Source organism: Peromyscus leucopus, chromosome 6 (assembly GCF_004664715.2).
Source record: "Peromyscus leucopus breed LL Stock chromosome 6, UCI_PerLeu_2.1, whole genome shotgun sequence".
Lineage (NCBI taxonomy): Eukaryota > Metazoa > Chordata > Mammalia > Rodentia > Cricetidae > Peromyscus > Peromyscus leucopus.
In genome coordinates, this window is record NC_051068.1 from 76,038,665 (window position 1) to 76,059,535 (window position 20,871).

A 20,871-nucleotide genomic window follows, 5' to 3' on the forward strand; every position below is an offset into this window, starting at 1 on the left:
CGCCCCCCCTTCTGCTGTTGCCCCTCCCCTGCCTGGGGCTCAGTAAGATGGAGGACTCACCCCCGCACCTTCTCCAGCCCAGACTCTGCTCCTGACCTGCTTCGTCTTGGGTATTGGAAAGTTACCTCCGTTTCAACATGCCCAGACTGAACTCATGGCCTTTCCCACAAACCTGCTCCGCCTCTAGACCTGCTTATCCAGTCAGCTGGACCAGACACAGCCTGGGGCCGCATCCTCCCTGTCACGCGCAACCCAACCCGCTCATCTTCCTGCTCATTGGTCTCTCAGACCTGCCACTCAGCTTCACGCCCCTCCCACCGTCCTCTCCACCACAGGTCTCATCCTCTTTGGCAGCCGGTTAACCTTTGTGTGCCCATCCCAAGTACCAGCAGCCAATCTGTAGGTTTGTGGGCTTTGGGGGGGGGGGTTGTTTTTGTTTTTAAGTATAAATCCTCATTATTTTTGTTTGTTTTATCTAAATAACAGTTCCTCTCACTCTTGGTTAACTAAGATACAAAACAGGCTCTCACTTTGTAGCCCTGGCTGGACTGGAGCTGTGTAGACCAGGCTGGCCTCTTATTCACAGATAGCCTCCTGCTTCTGCCTCCTGAGTGCTGGACTTAAAAGTAAGCGCCACCACACCGGCTAAGGTTGCAGTTTGTAACATGTTCCGTGAGGCTTGGTCCCTGCCTTGCTGGCCGGCCTTTCGACAGACACAGGGTGTCAAGAATGATGTGGAACCAGCCTAAGCGCCAAGAGTAGATGGATGGCCAGGGCACACCGAGCACAAAGACACAATGGAGGACTGTTCATCCAGAAAGAATGGAACCCTGTCCTCTACAGCAAAATGGCTGGAAGCAAAATGGAAGGACATGTGTTAAGTCAAATGTGCCAGATGCAGAAAGACAAACAGGGCACGGTCCTCCTCACGCGTGGAAACTGAAGGGTGAAGCAGGTCTGAACGTGGTGTGCTGAGGACTGGGAACTGGGAAAGGGGCGGGGTAAAGGGGGCAGTGCAAAGGGAGGTGGAGGTGATTGGTGCACCCTCTCCACATGTATAAAAATGTCACACCAAACCCAATTAGGATATGCAACTAAACACAGCAATCAAAAATAACAGCATCAGTTTGAAAAGAATTTGAAGACCCGGATGAATGAAGAGCACTTGCTGCACATTCAGAGGACCTGAGTTCAATTCCCAGTACCCTCTTCTGACCTCCTCAGGCACCTGCACATAGACACATGTACTCACATAGACACATACACATACATAAAAAATAATAATACATATTTAAAATTTTAAAGAGTGGATAATCTCTTCAACTAAAGTGGACCTGGGAAAAGTGGGGAGGCAGGAAGGGAAGGAGGGAGGAGGGAGGGAAGGAGAGAGAGAGAGAGAGAGAGAGAGAGAGAGAGAGAGAGAGAAACACACAAACACACACACACACAGAATGAGACTGACCACACCTCTCACATGATACAAAATTAACTCAAAATAGACTGGGTGCTAAAATACAAGGCCTGAAATCATGGAACTAGAGGAAGCAGGGTGATGCTGCCTGGTGTTAGCACAGGCAAAGAATTTTCAGAGAAGACCCAACAGTACAGGCAGCGGAGGGGAAATGGATGCTGTGGACACATTGAACTCGGAGGCGTCTGCACTGCAGAGCGGCCGCCAGGGTGAGGTGCAGGGCGAGGGAACGTTAGCGGGCTGTATCCCTAAGGGGGTCAATAGTCAGAAGACACACAGAGCTCAACAGCAAAGTAACAAACAACACCTGAGAAGTGGATAAGTGAGAGCAAGTGCCATTTCTCCAAAGAAAACGCACAAATGGACAAGTATCTAAGTCACCGTCTTCAGGGAAAAGCGGGACCAAAGCACAGTGAGATGCCACCTGACCCAGTGAGACACAACATCCAGGCTGTGGTGAAAAAGACAAAAATGAGCCAGGCATCGAGAGCACACGCCTTTAATCCCAGCACTCGGGAGGCAGAGACAGGCAGATCTCTGAGTTCTAGGCCAGCCTGGTCTACAGAGTGAGTTCCAGGACAGCCAGGGCTACGCAGAGAAACCCTGTCTCAAAAAAGACCAAAATGGAGTAAAATGAGAAGACAGTAAGGACAGGGGGCACTCATATAAACTAGTGTAGCTTTTGTGGAAAACAGGTGGGAGGTTCCTGCAAAACTTAAAATTTGGGTATGCATACACAAGGAAATGAAATTAGAATATTAAAGAGCTACCGATACTCCGGCTACCGCAGTATTATTCACAATAGCCAAGGGGGAAAAAGTGACCAACCTAGGTGTGCATCAAGAAAAGACGAGAGAAGATGCGGGAGGTCGACACAGTGGACGACTACCCAGCCACCAAACGGCGAGTGAAATCCTGCCGCGCACAGCAGCATGGAGGAAATGGAGAGCTTCTGCTGAGTGAGATAAGAAAGGAAGGGGAAGAAGACGGACACTGTGCTCCCGGTCACCTGTGTGCACCAATATGATCAGGACAGAGGGCTGAAGGAGGGTAGGGCGGAAATGCAAAAACCCCGGGAGGGATAGTTTAAAACTCGCCGGCGCAGCAGGGCCTGCTGCGGTTGACAGCAATTCTTCCGGCTTTGAAATAACTGCAGGAGTTCAAAGCCCCCAGCCAGAAGACAGACTCAACATCCGAGGAGGCCAGGGCTTTACACGGTGCATGGTCTGTGTGTCTCCAGTTACTATTCCACCCCTCACAGGTACGATGTGATACAAGGTGTTAATCCATACAACAAATCATCCCCAATGTCACAGCAAACAAGAAGGGAAGAGAGAGAGGAGCAGAGGAGAGAAGGAGAGGGAAGTCAGGAAGGGAGGGAAGGAAGCCAAGTCGCTATCACCCCTGGCAGGCAGGTGTGGGACACACAGCTGGGGTTTATGTGTCACCACGAGCAGAAAAGCATGCAGTGTGGAAACCCTGGGACTGAAAACGGTTCCCACGGCCCCATCCCGATCCCATCACCCGCTGGGACCCACCTAGAGACGGTTGCCCTGGCTCCCCCCACCACACCCGGTGCTCACCTGCAGGTGGTGGGTGGTGATGACTGGCCTCTGCCCTGGACACCACACGTCCTCCTTCAGCTGCCTCAGGACCTGAAAGCATCGCCTGCGGCAGCCCCCATCCTCATCCAACTGCTCAAACAGCACCTGTTCTGCCTGGGGGAAACTCAGCTGCCAGTGATAACTGGACCGGGCCACCAAGTTGAACCCAAATGACTGAAAAAGACAAAAGGATTGGGAACATGAGGAACACGATTCTGGCTAAAGCAGAGAGCAGCTCCGCATAGCTTGAAGGACCCATGGCCCACAGCCTATGGTATGTCTATGTGATGGAATATTATTCAGCCAATAAAAAGGATCAAATCCAGCCATTCACAGGAACAAGGATGGGATTAGAGTATAATGTGTAAAGAGCAGCAAGGCAGAAAAAGACAAACACATTGAATATTCTCACTCACATGTGGATGGCAAAACATAGAGGCCTAAAGGGCAGCATGGAGAAACGCAAGGCACCATGAGTACACGCAGGGAGCAGGGGGAGGCTCAGACCACTTTAAGGCAGCTGCTTCTGCCCTCATCAGAGCCGCTGAGGACTTATCAGCCTTCACCTAGGTCACTGGGCTCTGCCCCATGCTCATTCTGCGGGCCCCGGGTTTCTGATAGGAAACCTGCATTTCTGACACGCTCATGGGTGATGCTGCCCCTGGGGAGCAGGTAGGGGGCAGCAGACATGTTGGAACAGCAGCTCTAACCCCCCACTCCCAGTAAGCCGTTTCATGGTCAGTAACGAGATCGGCAAAGCTGTCAGCCCTCCACAGAACGAGCCCCGCCTGGTCACCCATACCTTGATGCACTCCACTCTCTCTGGGGAAGGCCACCGCTTCAGACACCTAGGCCACTGGGCTTTCTCGGACCAGGCGGTGGGGATCTCCACAGTGGGGACCAGCTCCAGCTCCACCTGGCCTGTGGACGTTTCCACGGCAACCCAGACGGCAGCTCGGTTTGCTAGCACACGGACCTTGCCTGATGGGAACCAACCAGAGAGAGACCCTTGCTAAGAGAAAGTCTTTGCTTTACACACAAGCAGCAGGGCAGGGGCAGGAGCGAGTGGGCAGGCACTGTGGGCAGCTGTCAGGGTGTCTGTCACCCAGTGTCGGCTCTGTTGACACCGGACAGTCAGCCACTGTCACAGCCTGGCCAGGAAAGCTCATGGTCAGTGGGGTCTTTCCTTTTCCTCCTCATTCCTCCAAAGCTTTTCAGCACATGTTATTTTAGGATGTGAGAGTGCGCGCACGTGCGTGCGTGCGTGCGTGCGTGCGTGCGTGTGCGTGTGCGTGTGCGTGTGTGTGTGTGTGTGTGTGTGTGTGTGTGTGTGTGTGTAGATAGAACCCAGGGCTTCACACACGCTCATCACAATACCTCTGAGCTATAATCTGAGCCCAGAGGGTTTCCATTTAAAGTGATAGATTCCTTTCAGGACGTTCAACTAGGGGAGTCATGGGAAAAGACAGAAAAGGATCATATTGGCTCCTAAGACGCCATCTAACACCTCCACATCACCTCGATGCCGGTTTGGGAGGGAAGGCAGGCGAGGGCAAGGGCGGAGCGCTTCACTCTGACGTCAGGATTTTTCTGAAGGGTGGCTCTGACCCCACCTCACCCAGGTCCCTTCCAGGGGGGTCCTACTAGCCTGTTTCGTCTGACTCAGTCTCACGGATGGGGTTTGCTTTTACCATCCATCGTAGGAGCTGGCTTCACCCAGATGTATTTCCTGAGTCCATCCGATCGTGAAGCCCCACCGAGCATGTTATAGCTGAGCTGGAAAGGGTCAGGTGAGTGGGGGAGGTTTCCCATTATGTCATTTACCAAGCAGGCAGAGAGGAGGAAGTAAGTGCATGTGGTCAGTTTTCCAGCTCATGAGCCAGCCTGCCCTCATTGCCAAAGGGCTCCTCTTTACAAAACAACAGATTATTATTATTGTTGTTGCTGTTATTATTATTATCATTATATGTATGTATGTATGTATGTAGTATGTATATATGCATGTATTTGAGCACCTGCGTGATTTCATGTTCACCACGTGCATGCAGCAGCCTGCAGAGGCATGAAGAGAGCATCAGAGTCCCCGGAACTGATGTTACAGACAGGGTGCTGGGAACTGAACCCCAGTCCTCTACAAGAGCAGCAAATGCCTCTAACCACTGAGCCATCTCTCCAGCCCCAGCACCTGAGTGTTTCTGTTTGTTTGGCTTCCTTGCAGATAAGAATGAGAGTGTCTTGACCTAAGGTCTGTCATCTCACTCTGCCCTTCTTAGGAGAAAATTTAAAGCTTTTAACTGTGTTTGGCTGCTCGGAGGAAAGCGTGCTATTCTGAGCTAGCTCTGACGGCTGACAGTTTACATTTCACCAGAGCAGCCCGGACAAGGCTAGGATACAGAGTGTTACTTCAGCTTTGTTTACTGAAACCTCCTCACAGGTCTGGCCCAGCTGGACTCACCCATCTCTCCTTTCTCTAGTAGATCTTCTCCTAGTGTTAGGAGTGACTGAACTTGGAGCTAGCCTGCCTGGCCCACACCTTACTTCTGCAGATGCAGGCGGCTCTGGCGTGGGACTTACCTGTCTCAGTCTTTTCATTTTTAAAGAGGTACAGAAAAGATTTTTTTTTTTTGACCAAGTCTCCTGTATCCCAGGCTGGCCTTGAACTTTTGATCCAGCAGAGGATGACCTTGATTTTCTGGTCCTCCTGTCTCCACCTGGCAGAGTGCAAGGATCAGAGGTGTGCACCCACGTGTCTGGTGTATGCATGGCTGGGGATCGAATCCTGGGTGTTACACACGCCAGGCCAATATTCTGCCAACTAAGCTGCATGTTACCCCAGTCTCAGAGTGTCTCAGAATTAAGTAATCCACACAAGTACTTTCTATAAAGTAAACATCTATGAGATGTGACCAGGCTGGAGACTTTCAGAGTTGTTCTGTTTGGACAAGCAAACATTTACAGACACGTCATTTGAGTTCGGCAGCCTGTGTAATTTTCATAATACCTGTGTGTGCCTGTGTATGTCTCACTCAGCAGAGGCTGCACACAGTCTGCAAGGCCAAGGCGCCATCATTTACCGGGCCAATTTTCGTAGATAGTCATTTAGATTTTTTTTTTTCTAGTTGGTTACTATTTTGAGACCCAGGGCAGAAGACATTCTTGGCCATATTTCTTTGTATGTCTGCAAAAGTTTATTTGTTGAATTGCCAAGTCATCACATTATAAAAATAAATAATGGACTAATGGCCCTCTAAAAAACGAAACACTGATTTTCGCTCCCAAGAACAACATGAAAAGGCCTGCTTCACCTGACCCACCCTACACCCAGCAGGAGCACACTTCTCACACTTCTCACACTTCACACACTTCACATAACTGTTCATCTGCCAGGCATTTTTAATGTTTTTATTGTTTTGGGGATCCTTTGCCATCGTTGTTTTGTTTTAGATTTATTTTATTTTAATTATATGTTGTGTATGTGACTGTACGTATGCACATGTGCATGCAGGTACCTAGGGAGGTCAGCAGTGGGTGTCAGATCCCCTGGAGCTGGAGTTACAAGTGGTTATGAGTTCCCTGAAATGGGTGCTGGGAACTGAACTCAGGTCCTTTGCAAGCACAGCCATTGCTCTTAACCATGAGCATTTCTCTGGTCCCGATCATTGATTGTTTAATTTTATAAGACAGGGTCTCACTCTGTAAACCCAGGCTGGCCTCAAACTTGAAGTAATCCTCCTGCCTCAGCTTTTCAGTGCTGGCATGCACCAGCAACCATGCCTTGGCAATCTGCTAGAATTTTTAAAATCTACATTTTTCCTTTTTTTAAAAAAAAAAAAAATCATTTATATTCTTCGGTTTTTCTTTTCTTCCTTTCTTTTTTTTTGTCTATTTTGCTTTGTGTGTTATCATTTCTGTTGATCAGCTCACCATTTGTCTTTCCTGGTTTAGAACTACTTCTGTACTTAATTAAGTCAGGTTTTCCACGTGTGCATGTGTGTAGATGTGTGTGCACTTATGCGCGTCACCCTCTACTGCGGCTTTGTGTTTGCAGTTGTCGAGGTGAGTGGGTCCTAAGGCTGCTGGGCTTCGGCTGCAGTGGGTGGGTGCTCTCCCAGCACTCAGCTTCCACACCCTGTGTTCACGCCGATGCTGTGTGGCACAGAAATGTGCTGATAACCAAGGTCTTGGGGGGTAGGGTGGAGGGTGAGCAATTTGCTGCTTTAAATATGTAATGTTGAGGTTGGGGCAGGGCACAAAACCCACAGCCTGAGGTGTGTTCGTCAGGGCTGTAATTTCTACGTCTTGGAAGTGTTTCCTGAGAATGAATCCCTCCCTGTCTTGGGGATTTCATTAACAGATTAGCCGGCCATCCCCCCCATCACCACAATGCAAAAGGTGACTGGATACCACTCCCCTCTCGCCTTCCCGTGACCAGCTCACCCGAGAGGTGACAGGTTCTCACTGCGTTTTCCACCAGCGCCCGGAACACCTGGAGGACTTTGGCAGGCACGATGTCCCCCTCTATGTTCACGTCCGCCTGGTGCCACTGCCACAGGGTCTTCATGAACTGCTCCGTCTCCAGCCACTGCTGCAGGCCCTCGGGGTCCCGCAGAGGGCAGGTGAGCTTGGCGCCCTGCAGGTTGTAGTACCGCCAGCGCTGTGTCCGGGCCCCCTTGTATCCCGCGAGGCCTTTCAGAGGGACTGTGACCTGGAACAGTCTGGGAGCCAAAACCTGCGGTTAGAAAAGGAGAGACGGGAGCTGAGTTCCTGTCACGGGGGAGGAGACAGGCAGAGGGTGCTGACCTCTCCAGCCAGGCAGCTCAAGTGACCGTTCGACCCCCCAGCAATGGGATGAGGTGTACAGACAGAGACCCGGATTGCTGAGCACTACGGTTCTGTTTTACCACTAACCCATTTGAGGCTGCGGCAGACAGAGTGACTCAAGGAGTTCAGGGCTTCGTGAGGCCACAAGTTAAGAATGAAGAAAACCCGGAACCCTGGAGGGACCTGGAGTTTAGGGGAGAAGAAAGGGAAGGGAAATATATCCACTGAGCACACACACACACACACACACACACACACACACACACACACAGGATATGGCTGCGCCTCTTCCATCTCGGAAGTCCAACAAGAGGTACCTACGATACCACTTCCCCAGTGAGCAGCCTAAGGTGCAGAGGGGCTTGCGGATCGCCCCGGGGCGCTGCCAGCAAGCGGAAGAGCAGAGAGTTTAATTGAATTCTTTTGGTAGCTTGTTCTGGCGGTTCTACCCCAGACTAGTTCTGCATCAGGAACGAGTGTCCTGGGACAGCTGAACGTTCTGACACGAAAGAGGTGAGAACTTTGAAATGCCACCCTTTCTTTTAGCCTGTCACCATTGACCCAGGGTCAGTGCGAATGACTAACCCTTACAGAATCAAAGGTGAAATGAAAGCCTGTCTGTCTGGACAATGTGAGCTATTGAGTTGATTCTGTGTTTAATGGAAAAATGGATGTGAATCCACCCACTCCCACTCTCCGGGAACCAGTTAAGCAGTGGCCAGGAAGAAAGCATACTTAGCAGGCACACAATGCAGAGGACACAATACACCCGTTGGCCACGCAGATCTGCCAGAGGGACCCTGAACTCTGGCTGTGCCCTGGTGACTCGCTAGCACCCTCTTTGTTCATTCAGCCACGTTTTCTTTGAAGAAGGTTCCGGGAAGTCCAGCAATAGCGAGCTTTTGTCCCTGGTCTGAGCAATGAGCAATTCAGCTGATCCTGCCCCATTTTCAGAGAACATTTGATGGCTTAGAGGAGGGTACCATGTGACTTCTGGCGTCCAGAGGCTGGATTAAAGAGGGGGGACAAACGCCTAAACTCCAAATGAATTTTAATCCACTTGCACATGAGTTCAGGAGCGCAGTGGTGGGGCTGGACAGACGGCTCTGACCACACACTGCTTAAAGGCCACACAAGCATGAGGACCTGAGTTCCGGTCACCAGCACCCACCGAAAGAGTCAGGCGTGTGCTTGCATGCCCGTCATCACAGCACTAGGGAGGCAGGGGGGGGGGATCCCTAGGACTTGTCGACTATCCAATACAACTGAATCGGTGAGCTCCAGTCCAGGAAGAGACCCTGTCTCAGAGCATAAGGTGGGGAGCCACTGAGGAAAATTGAAGTCATTTTATGTGTTTTCTCCTTTCCCTCCTTCCTTCCTTCCTCCCTCCCTCCCTTTCTCTCTCTCTCTCTCTCTCTCTCTCTCTCTCTCTCTCTCCCTTTCTTTCTTTCTCTCTTTCTTTCTTTCTTTCTTTCTTTCTTTCTTTCTTTCTTTCTTTCTTTCTTTCTTTCTTTCTTTCTTCTTTCTTCAGGGTCTCCTGTATCCCAGGCTGCTCTCAGATTTGACGTGAATCTGTGGTGGTTTGATTGAGAATGTCCCCTACAGGCTGGCACTACATGAGGAGGGAGTGTGGCCTTGCTCGCTGGAGTATGACTGGGAGCCGTCTTGGAGAGTTCAGAACCTGGCTCCGCCTCCAGCTCACTCTGTACCACGTTTGCGGTGGCAGAAGATTTCCTGGGCAGTACTATGTTCTCAGTGGGATACGCACCGCTCATACATGGAGTCCCTCCCACCCAAGGGTTTGGATGCGTCCTGGAGCGCCTCAGAGGGACCTGCTTACCTTAATGCTGTCATTGTACGTGTCAGAGGCAGGCACTGCTTGGAATCGACTGTCCTGGTGGCTGACCTCTGCCGTCAGACAGTGGATAACTCTCTGCACCTCCTCCACACTCTGAGAAACCTGCTGGCGCCTCAGGTCCACCTGGGTGTGAAGGGGGGGGGTCAGCGAAACAGTTACAGGGCCCGGGGCACCGGCCCAGGCGACAAGACAAAGGCACAGTGACGTCCGACCCAAGTTCAAAGCAAAAATCTTGCCTCCCGGGATTCCAAGGGAGTTGAGCTGCTTAAGTCTGACAGGAACCAAAATGACACTGGTTTCCTTCTAGACAGGTGCAGTCACCTCAGTCTATCCAGGACTTACTCCTGGGCAGAGTCTGGGGAACATAACAGCAATCAAGGCAACAGCAAAGGCCAGGGGGGTATGGGGGGGATGCCGGGGGGCATTGTGACATACACCTGTAATCCCAGCACATGGGAGGTAGAGGCAGGAGCGTCTGAAGTTCAGGACCAGCCCTGGCTCTGCAGTGAGTTCAAGGTCAGCATGGGCCACACGAGTCCCCGTCTCAAAAAACTTAGCAACAAATCAGACAAGATGTACAGTCCCTCTGGTTGGAAACACATGGTTGGGCGTGTAGACTGTAATGCCATACATACTTGCTTTGAAAAGTGCCATAGGGAACACTGAGCTAAGATAAAGACCAGGGGATAAAGCGTGGCTATTTCAGATAGGGAGGTCAGAGAAGGTGACATGTGAGTGAGTCATAGAGAGAGCTATGGAAAGCAGATTCCAAAACTACTCCAAACAGCCAGGTAATATAATGCCAAGCCCAAGACATTTGACCAATGCTGTCATTCATCGCCCCAGGCACCTGGGAGCCTCCTATAGAGCCATCCCATACAGAGACAGAATGCAAGGCTGAGACCACGCCTATCTGTCTGCACAGGTTTCATAGCCCACGCTGAGTCAGCCCATTGATAGCTATCTATTTACATTCACTGTATGCAGGTTACAGCTTCCTGCCGGGCCACAGGAACAAGGCAGACCGACACGACTATGTACTCAAAGCATTGGAGAAACCATCGGAAAGAGAATGCAAGTGTGGGCGTTGTGCTGATACAGCAGAGAGGAGACCCCTAATCTGCACGCAGAGATCTCTTTGACAATTCCATGTAAAGTACTGTCTTTGGAAAACAGACTTGTAATGTCCAGATGCCCGACACGACACTGAGTAGCCTGAGGATCTCATTGGAAACATCAAATACACAAAACAGTCTCTGGAAAGTCCATGGGTCCTGCTTGACCATGACTGTGGCAGTCGTATCTGCAGTTTAACAGGTGGTTTTTGCCACTAGCAGCCGCTCCTCCATTTCCATCCCAATAATGCCCACCTCACTATGGGTGATGGCGGTGAGGGACCCTCTTGGAATGGCTGTGCCCTGTGGGGGCTCTACATCTTCTAGACTGCAAGTGGAAGACAGGAGGTGATCACAGAAGGGCAGGAAGTTCAAGATGCCAAAAATAAAGGAGAGTGCTTTTGGAAACCTTTGGTCAAAGGTCCCCACAGACAAGACTTCCCCTGTGTCTGCTTCAACTCCATTTGGCCAGCTTTCAAACGCCTACTTCTTGCTGGACTCTGTACTGCATGGCAAGAGGTTTACAGATAGACTGTCAGTGGAAGATGGTTTAAAACTGTCACAGTGAGATGCTGGGAAAGACAGCCATAGGATACTGTGGATGCCCCGCAAAAGGACAGTTGTCTAAACTGGAGGCCGAGGGTCCTTCCTGGAGGCAGAAGGTAAGGTTGGAGGAAGTCAACCAGGGGGCTAGGGATCTGGCTCTGGCAGAGTGAATGCTTGCTGAATGTGCGTGAAGCCCTCCAGCAGTACAGAAACTGAGCATGGCGTGCAGGCCCACAGTCCTGGTGCTTTGGAAGTGGAAGCAGGAAGACCATTTGTGGCTTCTCAGCAAGTCCTGGGACACATGGGACCTTGTCTCAAAGTGCATATGTAAGATGGCAGGTCCTGAGAATAAAGGGAGAGACCAGTGCCGCCTCCCCCCAAGTGTCTAGAGTTTCCCAACCAGAACAGCGGAACGAATGGGGACAAATTCATGAGGACAAAGGGTCACCACTTCTCAAGAAGCTTGACCGTGGCAGCAAACAAATTAGACAAAACGGGCAGGGCCAGCAGCAGATTCTCTCAAACTGACACATGGGCTTAGGCATGTTTAAACATGGAGGGACACGTGTCAGTTCAGGAGGAAGAGGCCCACACAAAGAGGAGGGATTTCCCAGCAGGAAAATGTCATGCAAATCTCCACCACATTGCTTCGGAAGGGGAGCAGGAGAGGAAGGGGAAAGGGAGGGATGTTGGGAATTGGAGAGATTTCCTGCTCAAAGTCTATGTATTTTCTTCACAGGGTAGGAGACGAAGCAATATGCAACAAGAAGCCGGAGAGGTGGCAGGTGCCAGACTTCAGGTAATAGACTAGACCTGCTCCCAAGGATGAGGGTGAGGACGGCTTGGGTACTTGTGTAAAGATGGAGTTGTAGCCATGGTGAGGCCCATGAGGTTGTTGGAGTGTTCGTGGCCTCAGCTGTAAGATGTCCGAAGCACCTCTTAACCCTCCAGTCAGGCTGAGGCGCTCAGTTGGAGGGGTGGAAGCTGGAGGTGGGGTTTTGGCGGTTGAGTTGGATTTTCCAGCCTGAGGATGGAATGCATATAGCCAGGCTGGTAGATTACAGGGCACTGAACAGGGACGAATCTGCTAAATGAGTGCGGGGGTGGGGGGGGGGGGGGGGTGGAGGATTATATAGAATCATGTACAAGCCTCACAATAAAGAAGCCATGCAAGTTGCCGGGTGGCGGTGGCGCACGCCTTTAATCCCAGTATTTGGGAGGCAGAGCCAGGTAGATCTCTGTGAGTTCAAGGCCAGCCTGGTCAATAGAGCAAGATAGATCCAGGACAGGCACCAAAGAAAGAGAAAACCTGTCTTGAAAAACCGGGAAAAGAAGAAGAAGAAGGAGAAGGAGAAGGAGAAGGAGAAGGAGAAGGAGAAGGAGAAGGAGAAGGAGAAGGAGAAGGAGAAGGAGAAGGAGAAGGAGAAGGAGAAGGAGAAGGAGAAGGAGAAGAGAAAGAAGAAAGAAGAAGAAGAAGAAGGAAGAAGAAGAAGAAGAAGAAGAAGAAGAAGAAGAAGAAGAAGCCATGCAAGATGTTCTGATGAGGTAGATAGAGCACTGCAGTGAGAAAGGCTGTGAGGAGGTGTCACTGAGTAGCTAAGTTCTCAGAAGGCATGGAGGGCCAAGGCTTATAACCCCAAAGTCCCCAAATCTTTAAGTTTATGGATATGATTCCACAGAATTTGAATATGAAAAACCCAATGGACGCACGCATTAATAAGCTAAGTGTCCTAAGATGCTTCTGTTGCTATGCTACAACATGGACCAAAAATGACTTGGAGGAGGAAAGTGTATACTTGGCTTACACATTCCAATCATATTCCCGCACCAGGGAAGTCGGGGCAGGGGACTGAGCAAAGACCTTTAGAGGGGTGCTGCTTACTGCCTTGCTCTCCACAGCTTGCTCAGCTATCTTTCTTATACAACCCCGGACCACCTGATCAGGGGTAGTTCTGCCCACTGTGGGCTGCACCCTCCCACACCAATCATTAATCAAGAAAATGCCCCCACAGACTTGCCTACAAGCCAATCTGAGGGAGGCATTTTCTCAATCAATGTCCCCCTTTTCAAAATGACTCTAACTAGGCCAGGCAGTGGTGGCACACACCTTCAATCCCAGCACTCAGGAGGCAGAGGCAGGCAGATCTCTGAGTTTGAGGCCAGTCTGGTCTACAGAGTGAGTTCCAGGGCAGTCAGGGATAAGCAGAGAAACCCTGTCTGGAAAAACAGAACCATAGCAACTCAACTCAAGCTTGTGTTGAGATGACAGAAACCTGACCAGCACACTAAGAAAAGCTCCATTACAGTATCGGCACTGGGGTGGGGGGTGGGAACCAAAATCCTTCTCTATGAGTGAACTTGACCACAGACTGGACAGTGACTGGGCAGAACAAGTCTGAACACACCCTGGAAGGCCCCTGTAATCTCTCTCATTCTCCTTCGCTTAGCTCATCATCCTCATGTGTTCTGATCTGCAGATGTGGAAGTCAAGAATGGAGAACTAGGCTGCCTGGAAACTCAGACTACAAATTCTTCCGTCACGTCTTACACTTGGGTGCCTTAAACTTAGCATCTTAGAGTTATTTCAGCTTCAGCAATCATCTTATCTGGTGCCACCGTATAGAGTACCAGAGCAACAAGAGGCTCTCCTCTGTCACACCGGCAATTAGAAGTAGAACTAGACGACATGCATGGGGTTTCCAATGCCATTATCCAGCACTCTCTGCCACGCCCCTTATCTTCTTCCTGGACCTAGATAGAAGAGGCTTTCAGTCCGGAGTCAAGGCTCATGAAACAGCAAGTCTCCATGGAGCTGCCATTTTGTGGGTACTACGGACGGTTCTTACATCCCCTAGGGATACTAGGGTAACATAGGGGGGGCCAGACACTGAAGAGCCCCAGGCAGATCTGTCCCCGCAGTGCCCAGGATGCTGAGGCTGGGTACAATTTTCATCAGGTGATATCCACCCCGCTCCCACATTATTGACCACGCGAGCAGCGACAGGCTCTTACCACGACGGCATCACTGAGCAACCCACAGCCCCCAAACGCTCTGGGCTGGGGTTCCCAGGCCAGGTCTTAGGTTGCATCCCCAACCTAGACCCTGACCTTCCCCGCTTGACTATGGCCCTCCACTTATCTTGATTGAACCCAGAGAACCAGAACAAGAGGATTGAAGCTCTGTCTGAGGAAATGCAGAGATGCAGATGCGGCCTGCGGCCCATTGCAGAGAGATTTTGGTAAAAGTGATTTGGGATGCTTTATCACAAGTCCGGGGCCCTCCATGCCCAATCTCAGAATCCCTTTCCTTTCTAGTCTCTCAAACGTCAACAGGCCAGCAATACAGTCTCATCACCAAATGCATCTCAGCAAAGAAAGGCTTGAAAATAAATATACGGGGAAAATGGGATCATTGAAGAAAATGGACTCAAAGCATAACTCAATTCAAGCTTGATCTTGGGGCCTATCCTCTTCTGCTGATAAACTCAATGAATCAAAAAGGGTGCATTCTCTTTTTTCAAGGGCTGCCCTTGTGGGTGTGGCCGAGCCCAGCCACATTGAATCAACCAGGCACACACAAGGCTGGATGCTCCAAGGTCACCCAGGGCAGCAGATGACGCCTTCATGCCGTAGCTTTGCCCAGGGCCTCCCTCTCCAGGTGTGTCTACGTGCTTCCCCACACGTCCCTGCCTCATCCTAGGTTCCCTCCCTTCTTTCCCAGCCAGAGCCTCTGGGCTATTGTTGGACCACAAGTCGTTTGCTGCTATTAATAGTTCAGGTTTGTGAATAATTTACTGTTTCAAATATAAATTATTGGGAATTCAAGACTGTTCCCTCTAACAACACTGCTGACTCATGGGTGTTGCAACCCTCTTCCTTGAACTCTGTGGAGGGCCAATTAAGCGGCTTGCGGGAAAAGTCGTACGGGGCCGGCTGCACCCAGGACAGGCGGTCTATCTACATGAGCATCGCCCAGGTGGAGGACAGGGAGGAAAAAATGGCCGAGAACTTCCTCCCAGACAATAGAAAGCTGGGCTGTTAACCTTGGAATTGCTTTAAGTCCAATAATGGGTTAAAACAGGACAGGTACCTTACCTGCCCTCCAGAAGCTGCCAATTTAAAAGGAGCTTAACTTAACTTAAACTTACAGGGGAAACGGCTATACTCAATTCCATGAGGACTGCCTGGACCACCTGGTATTGGCGGCTCCAAATGCAGCAGCAGCAGCAGCATGTGGAGCTGGGGTTACTCAGTCCTTCCAGGGTACCAGGCACCTCGACAGAACAGGAGTACCGGAGCCTCCTTCACCATTCAATGATGACTCCCATTTTATAGATGAGGAAGTTGAGGCTCAGGAAGCAACTTGCACCAGAGTTAGTTAAGTTATAGGCGGGTCACATTTGCTACCTCGAATTCTGCTTCCCTAAAAGAAAGGGTAGCTGAATACAACCCCCACCCAATGGGGTGGGTGGGTAAATTGGGTTTCCTCCTGTACTTGCCTTCTTCATTTATGGAAACCTAACACATCCTCCAAGCCCTCATCTCCATTCCTCTTTCCGTGGACCACTTCTCCCATCAGAGTCCAGGCCCTTCCTTTCGCTCTGCCAGGCTCTCTTTCCATTGCAGCCCTGGGGTCTGCTGTACAATCAGTGACCGTACACAGAACGTCCCCTTCTTCCTGGGGTGTTAAGAACAGAATCTGTAGGTGTGGCCGGCCATCCCTCGGGCATGCACAGCATTTCTTTTCCATTTAGCAGACCACATCTCAGGGCTTGAGCTCCTCCAAACCACAGAGCAGGATTTGACATAAAGTGGGGGTTCTGTGTGCCTGTGAGACAGAGGATTGTAGCAGAGGAGATACGGCCTCTGGGCCCAACCAGCTCTGCTGAGAGCTCAGTACCTTCACCGTATAGCCACTGGACGCTAGCCAAAGCCTTTCATCTCTACAAAACTCTCTCTTCCTCTAGAAATGGAGGCTGGCTGGTGGCTACATAAGTGTTACCTGCACCCCAACCTGTCAGCAGCCTGCACAGTGTTTTCCCTTATCTTCAGTGAACTCCAAAGGGATTCAGACCACATCTGTGCAAGATACTCTGGGTATGTGGAAGGAAAGGAATGTATCCAGGACACTGTTGGTCCCTCTAAGAAGGTGGAAGTAATAAAACCTTCCAGGGTGTAAGTCAGCAACTGAAACCATGCTAAGAGGAGCCAGTGTATATAATCAATAAACAGGATCAGCTCCAGAGTTCCCAGGGTGACAAGAGTGGTCTATGCCCCGGAGTTAGTTAGGGGAGCCTTTTTGCCAACTCTGAGCTGCATGAGAAGGATTAAGATGAGAGAGAGAGAGAGAGAGAGAGAGAGAGAGAGAGAGAGAGAGAGAGAGAGAGAGAGAGAGAGAGAGAGAGAAGCTAGGCCTTTAGTCTGTTTAGGACGTAACTCTTATGGGACAGATGTGGAGGCTGGTCCACCTTCAGAGACAAGAGACGAAGCTCTGTCAGACTGGAGGCCAGTGCTCCAGCCTCCGAGAACTGGCTGGCACACATTCTAACAAACACTCAAGCCATGATTTCCAGGCCAGACAGAGGACCTGCCCTTGCCATGTACCCCCATTCTTTAATCCCCATAGGAGGCAGAAATCCAGATTCCTATGCAAAGTCTCAGTATTTTGAAATGTCTGTGAAAGAAAACTTTAGAAAATGCTCTATAGACCAAACAGACCATGCATGAGCCCAGGCTGGACTGCATATCGGGAATACTATTTATGATTTCTGCGGGTGGGTATGCCCAGAGGCAGAGGGGTCAGAGAACGGGCAGGTGAAATCACTTGAACGCCAAGCTAAGAAAGTTGGAATATTGTTTTTCCAGAAAACACCGGACCCCAGGAAGATGCCAGTCAACGCTGCTTCTGTGTAGAGGACTGATTGGGAACTCATTTTGTTCACTATTGTTTTTTATACACGTAGACCTTCCCATGATGGTTTTGTCTAAAAAAGTGCACTCATATCTCACTGTGATAACAATCTTTGCTCTGTTTACATACAAAGGCATGAAAGCCAGAGAGCAGTCCCTACCTCTCAGCTTAAACCTTTTCGTTTAAACATTAACTGCATGCCTTAGAAGCTTCATGTGGAAGTGGAACACTGGACCATCTTAAATTCAATAATATTTAAGGTCCCTACAAAGTCTGACATCAAAAGAGCCTAAGATTGAAATAAACTAGCCCCTTTCTCTCCCGCTGCTTTCTTTTCTTTCTGTCTTTCTTTTTTTTCTTTTTTTTTTTTTTTTTGTTTTTTTGTTTTTTTCCCCTTGAGACAAGGTATCACTCTATAGACCAGGCTGGCCTTGAATTTACAGAGATCTGCCTGCCTCTGACTCCCGAGTGCTGGGACTAAAAATGTGCACCACCATGCCCAACTTACAAACGAAATAATATCCTTTAAAGATTTGTGGTTTTATTTTTATTTTACGTGTATGGGTATTTTGCCTGGATGCATGTCTGTGCACCACAAGTGTGCCTGGTGCCCTAGGAGGACCCAAAAAGAATGTTAGATGCCCTAGAAGTGGAATTACAGGTGGTTGTGAGCCACCATGTGGAAGCTGGGACTCAAACCTGGGTCCTCTGGAACTGTAGCTAATGCTTTTAACCAGTGAGCTATCTCTCCAGCTCCCAAATAGTATTTTTTAAAACTATCAGTTTTACAGTTTTTAAAAGCCTTGTCATAAGTTCATTTGTTGTTTGTTTGTTTTTTGAGGCAAGGTCTCATGTAGTCCAGGATACCTTCCACTTCTGATCTCCTGCCTCTGCCTCTCAAATGCTGGCGTCACAGGTATGTGTCATTGTGCCTGTGCCTGGCTGGTCATTTCCCAGTGACCCCATGCAGACCCTCATTTGATGGAAAAGAAGTCTGAGCCTTGGATAGATTAATTGGCCGCATAAGTGTCAGCAATGGACAGAGCTAGAGGTCTGTTCTGTATTTTGTACCCAGCATTCTTCTGGGCACTAGAACCTCAGAGAAAAGACCTGGCTGGGTAAACTTCCTCAGCATGCTGAGGTTAGCGGTCCTGTGTTTCAGAGAACCATCTTATGATCTCCAGAAGCAGGGGAATCCTTCTGGACCAATGTCAGTGGGGTGGAGAGGAAGAGGGCGTGCCCAGGAGAGGCAGGCCTTGGCTTACCTTACTCAGCAGGTAGTCTTGTAAGTCTCCCTCTGGAAGAGACTTCATGGCCTCCTGGTCGTCTGTCCCCAGGATAGCAGCAACCTTCTGCTTCTTCTCACGATGGAGGACAAAACTGGTCGGCAGCTTTCCCAGCAACGTTACTCTCTGGATGAAACTTCTCTGGAACTGTGAGCATGGACCAGAGACTTGGCCTCTTCGCGCCTGCTCACTGCAGTTTTCCTTTCCAACTGGAGCGAATCCGTCTGCCATCTTTCAGGGAATGATAGACGATTAGAAAAGAGGCTTGATGGTAATGAGCTGGAGCCCACCTGGTGTTCCCTGGTATTAGTCACCCTGTCTTTTTTATCCTCTTGTTCTGATACCAGGTGCACCTTGGTGACCAGTATCTTTACATCTCTTTGTCCTTATCCTGTTGACAGTAAATATCCCCTGCCCTCCAATCCAGAAAATTCTGCAATTGATTTACTTCCTTACCCTAAACAAATAAGAAATTGCAAACAAGTCTTCTGGTTTCTCACCATCATGCCCGACACAAGCCTTGCCCATCAGATGAGGGCCAGGATCAACATTTGGAAAAGCATGAGCTCACAGATACACTCCTGTGTACAGAGGCAAGTTCACTCTCTCTCTCTCTCTCTCTCTCTCTCTCTCTCTCTCTCTCTCTCTCTCTCTCACACACACACACACACACACACACACACAGAGAGAGAGAGAGAGAGAGAAACAGGCAGACACATAGAGACAGAGACAGGACACACACACACACACACACACACACACACACACACACACACACACACACACACGGCAGGCTTACAAACAGGCACACACATGCAGAGAAAAGTAGGGCAGAGTCCTGCCTCTCACCTGCTGACCTTAGAATGTGATTTCTTTGTCCCACTTGATGGCTGACATTCAAAATGAAATCAATATAAACAGGCCCCTTAAGAGTCTAGGAGGCATCGAGTTTTACCAGGAAAACTCATCCTGGACAACAGTGCAGACAGTAAGTTCCCAGTCTGACTGGCTGGAGATAGCTTTAGTACAGGGTGAGAAAAATCTCAGCAGCCTGATCTTCCCGAAACTGGTAAATTTCTCAATCTACTGTCTGTGATCCGAAGGACTGACAGCCCGGCTCAAATCTGATCAAGGCTTCCAGGCAGGCAGCTGCCCAAACCAACCTCCTCAACCTCAGCCAATCCAGCCTTTCTACTCTCTCCGGTGGCCCCGGATTTGCATATCCTCCCAGACAGCTCCAGGTGAGAGCCACATCAGACCCCACCCACCTCCTTCTGCTAGGTGTTCGGGCTGCCTTCTCAGGGCTCCATCTGCCAATCCAGGACCTTATATCCAGTCCTGAAAAGCTACAGCTTCCTCAAGGATCCTCAGAATCTCCTCCACACTTCCTTGATGTCCCACCTGCTGTTCTGTGTCATGGAAATCCCCTTCTCTTCACCGCACACGCTCTCAGATGGCCCAGAATCTTCTTCCCTTGGCTTTCGTTCCCCTGATCAACACTCCAATGGACCACATGAGTTTTTCACAACTGAAACAAGAGCCTCTTCCCCTTAACCTGCCTTCTGGAATTCTCTCTCCACGTCACTATGAACGGCCCAAAGTCCACATTTCCTCCACATACTTTTGGTTTTGCCCTTGGCTTCTGCTTTTGCTGGAATCATTACCTCACAGTCCCGCGCCTCTGGTAAGGCCTTTCCTTATACAATAAAGCTGCCCTGCGTTTCTGGACTCAAATACCCAAACCTTCATCATTCTCGCTCTATTGCAGACCCATCTCAGTTACTCCAGTAGTGCAGATTGAAATGTTGTATCCGGAAACTTCTCTTGCTCCAAGATGGAAAGATTCTTGCCAGGTATGAACAGGGAAAGCAGAAAATTGAGCTACTGGAGGAACCCGGGGAAGGAAGGGCACTGTGAGCTCAGGGCAGCTGGCTGCAGTCACCTTCCCACCAGACGCACAGCAGGCGATCGGTGTGTTGTGTGAACACAGACAGCACACGCTCACTGCGTGGCCCAGTTCCTAGTGGGTAAGGTGCCACAGCACAGACCCGGGCTCCGGCAGCTCCTGTCAGAAAGGCTGAGGAAAACAAGCTTTCCTGGCAGATACAGATCTCTAGTTAATTGAACAATAGGTCAGCAAAAATCTGTTGACTAAGGGTGTGCCTATGGCCACCAAGAGGGACCTAGCAAATTCAAGTTTTCCTCCTTCCTTGGGAAATAAAAGTCCTCATTTTTTCATGATTCACATGCAAGGCGAAG

The 20,871-nt window shown here is 49.9% G+C and overlaps 1 protein-coding gene across 4 annotated transcripts in view; it reads right to left on the minus strand.

The window, feature by feature from the left end:
- The window catches only part of Mab21l3 (mab-21 like 3), a 41,386-nt gene that overhangs the window by 4,573 nt on the left and 15,942 nt on the right, over positions 1 to 20,871 (minus strand). The window contains exons 1-6 of one of the 4 annotated variants that reach the window (XM_028877302.2): positions 20,014 to 20,580; positions 18,592 to 18,843; positions 9,737 to 9,877; positions 7,513 to 7,804; positions 3,878 to 4,056; positions 3,055 to 3,249 (exon numbers count right to left, since the gene is read on the minus strand). In XM_028877302.2, coding sequence (XP_028733135.1) covers positions 3,055 to 3,249; positions 3,878 to 4,056; positions 7,513 to 7,804; positions 9,737 to 9,877; positions 18,592 to 18,843 — 1,059 coding nt within the window. In that variant the 5' untranslated portion in view covers positions 20,014 to 20,580. The other 3 variants (XM_037206940.1, XM_037206939.1, XM_037206941.1) reach the window with 3 other exon arrangements.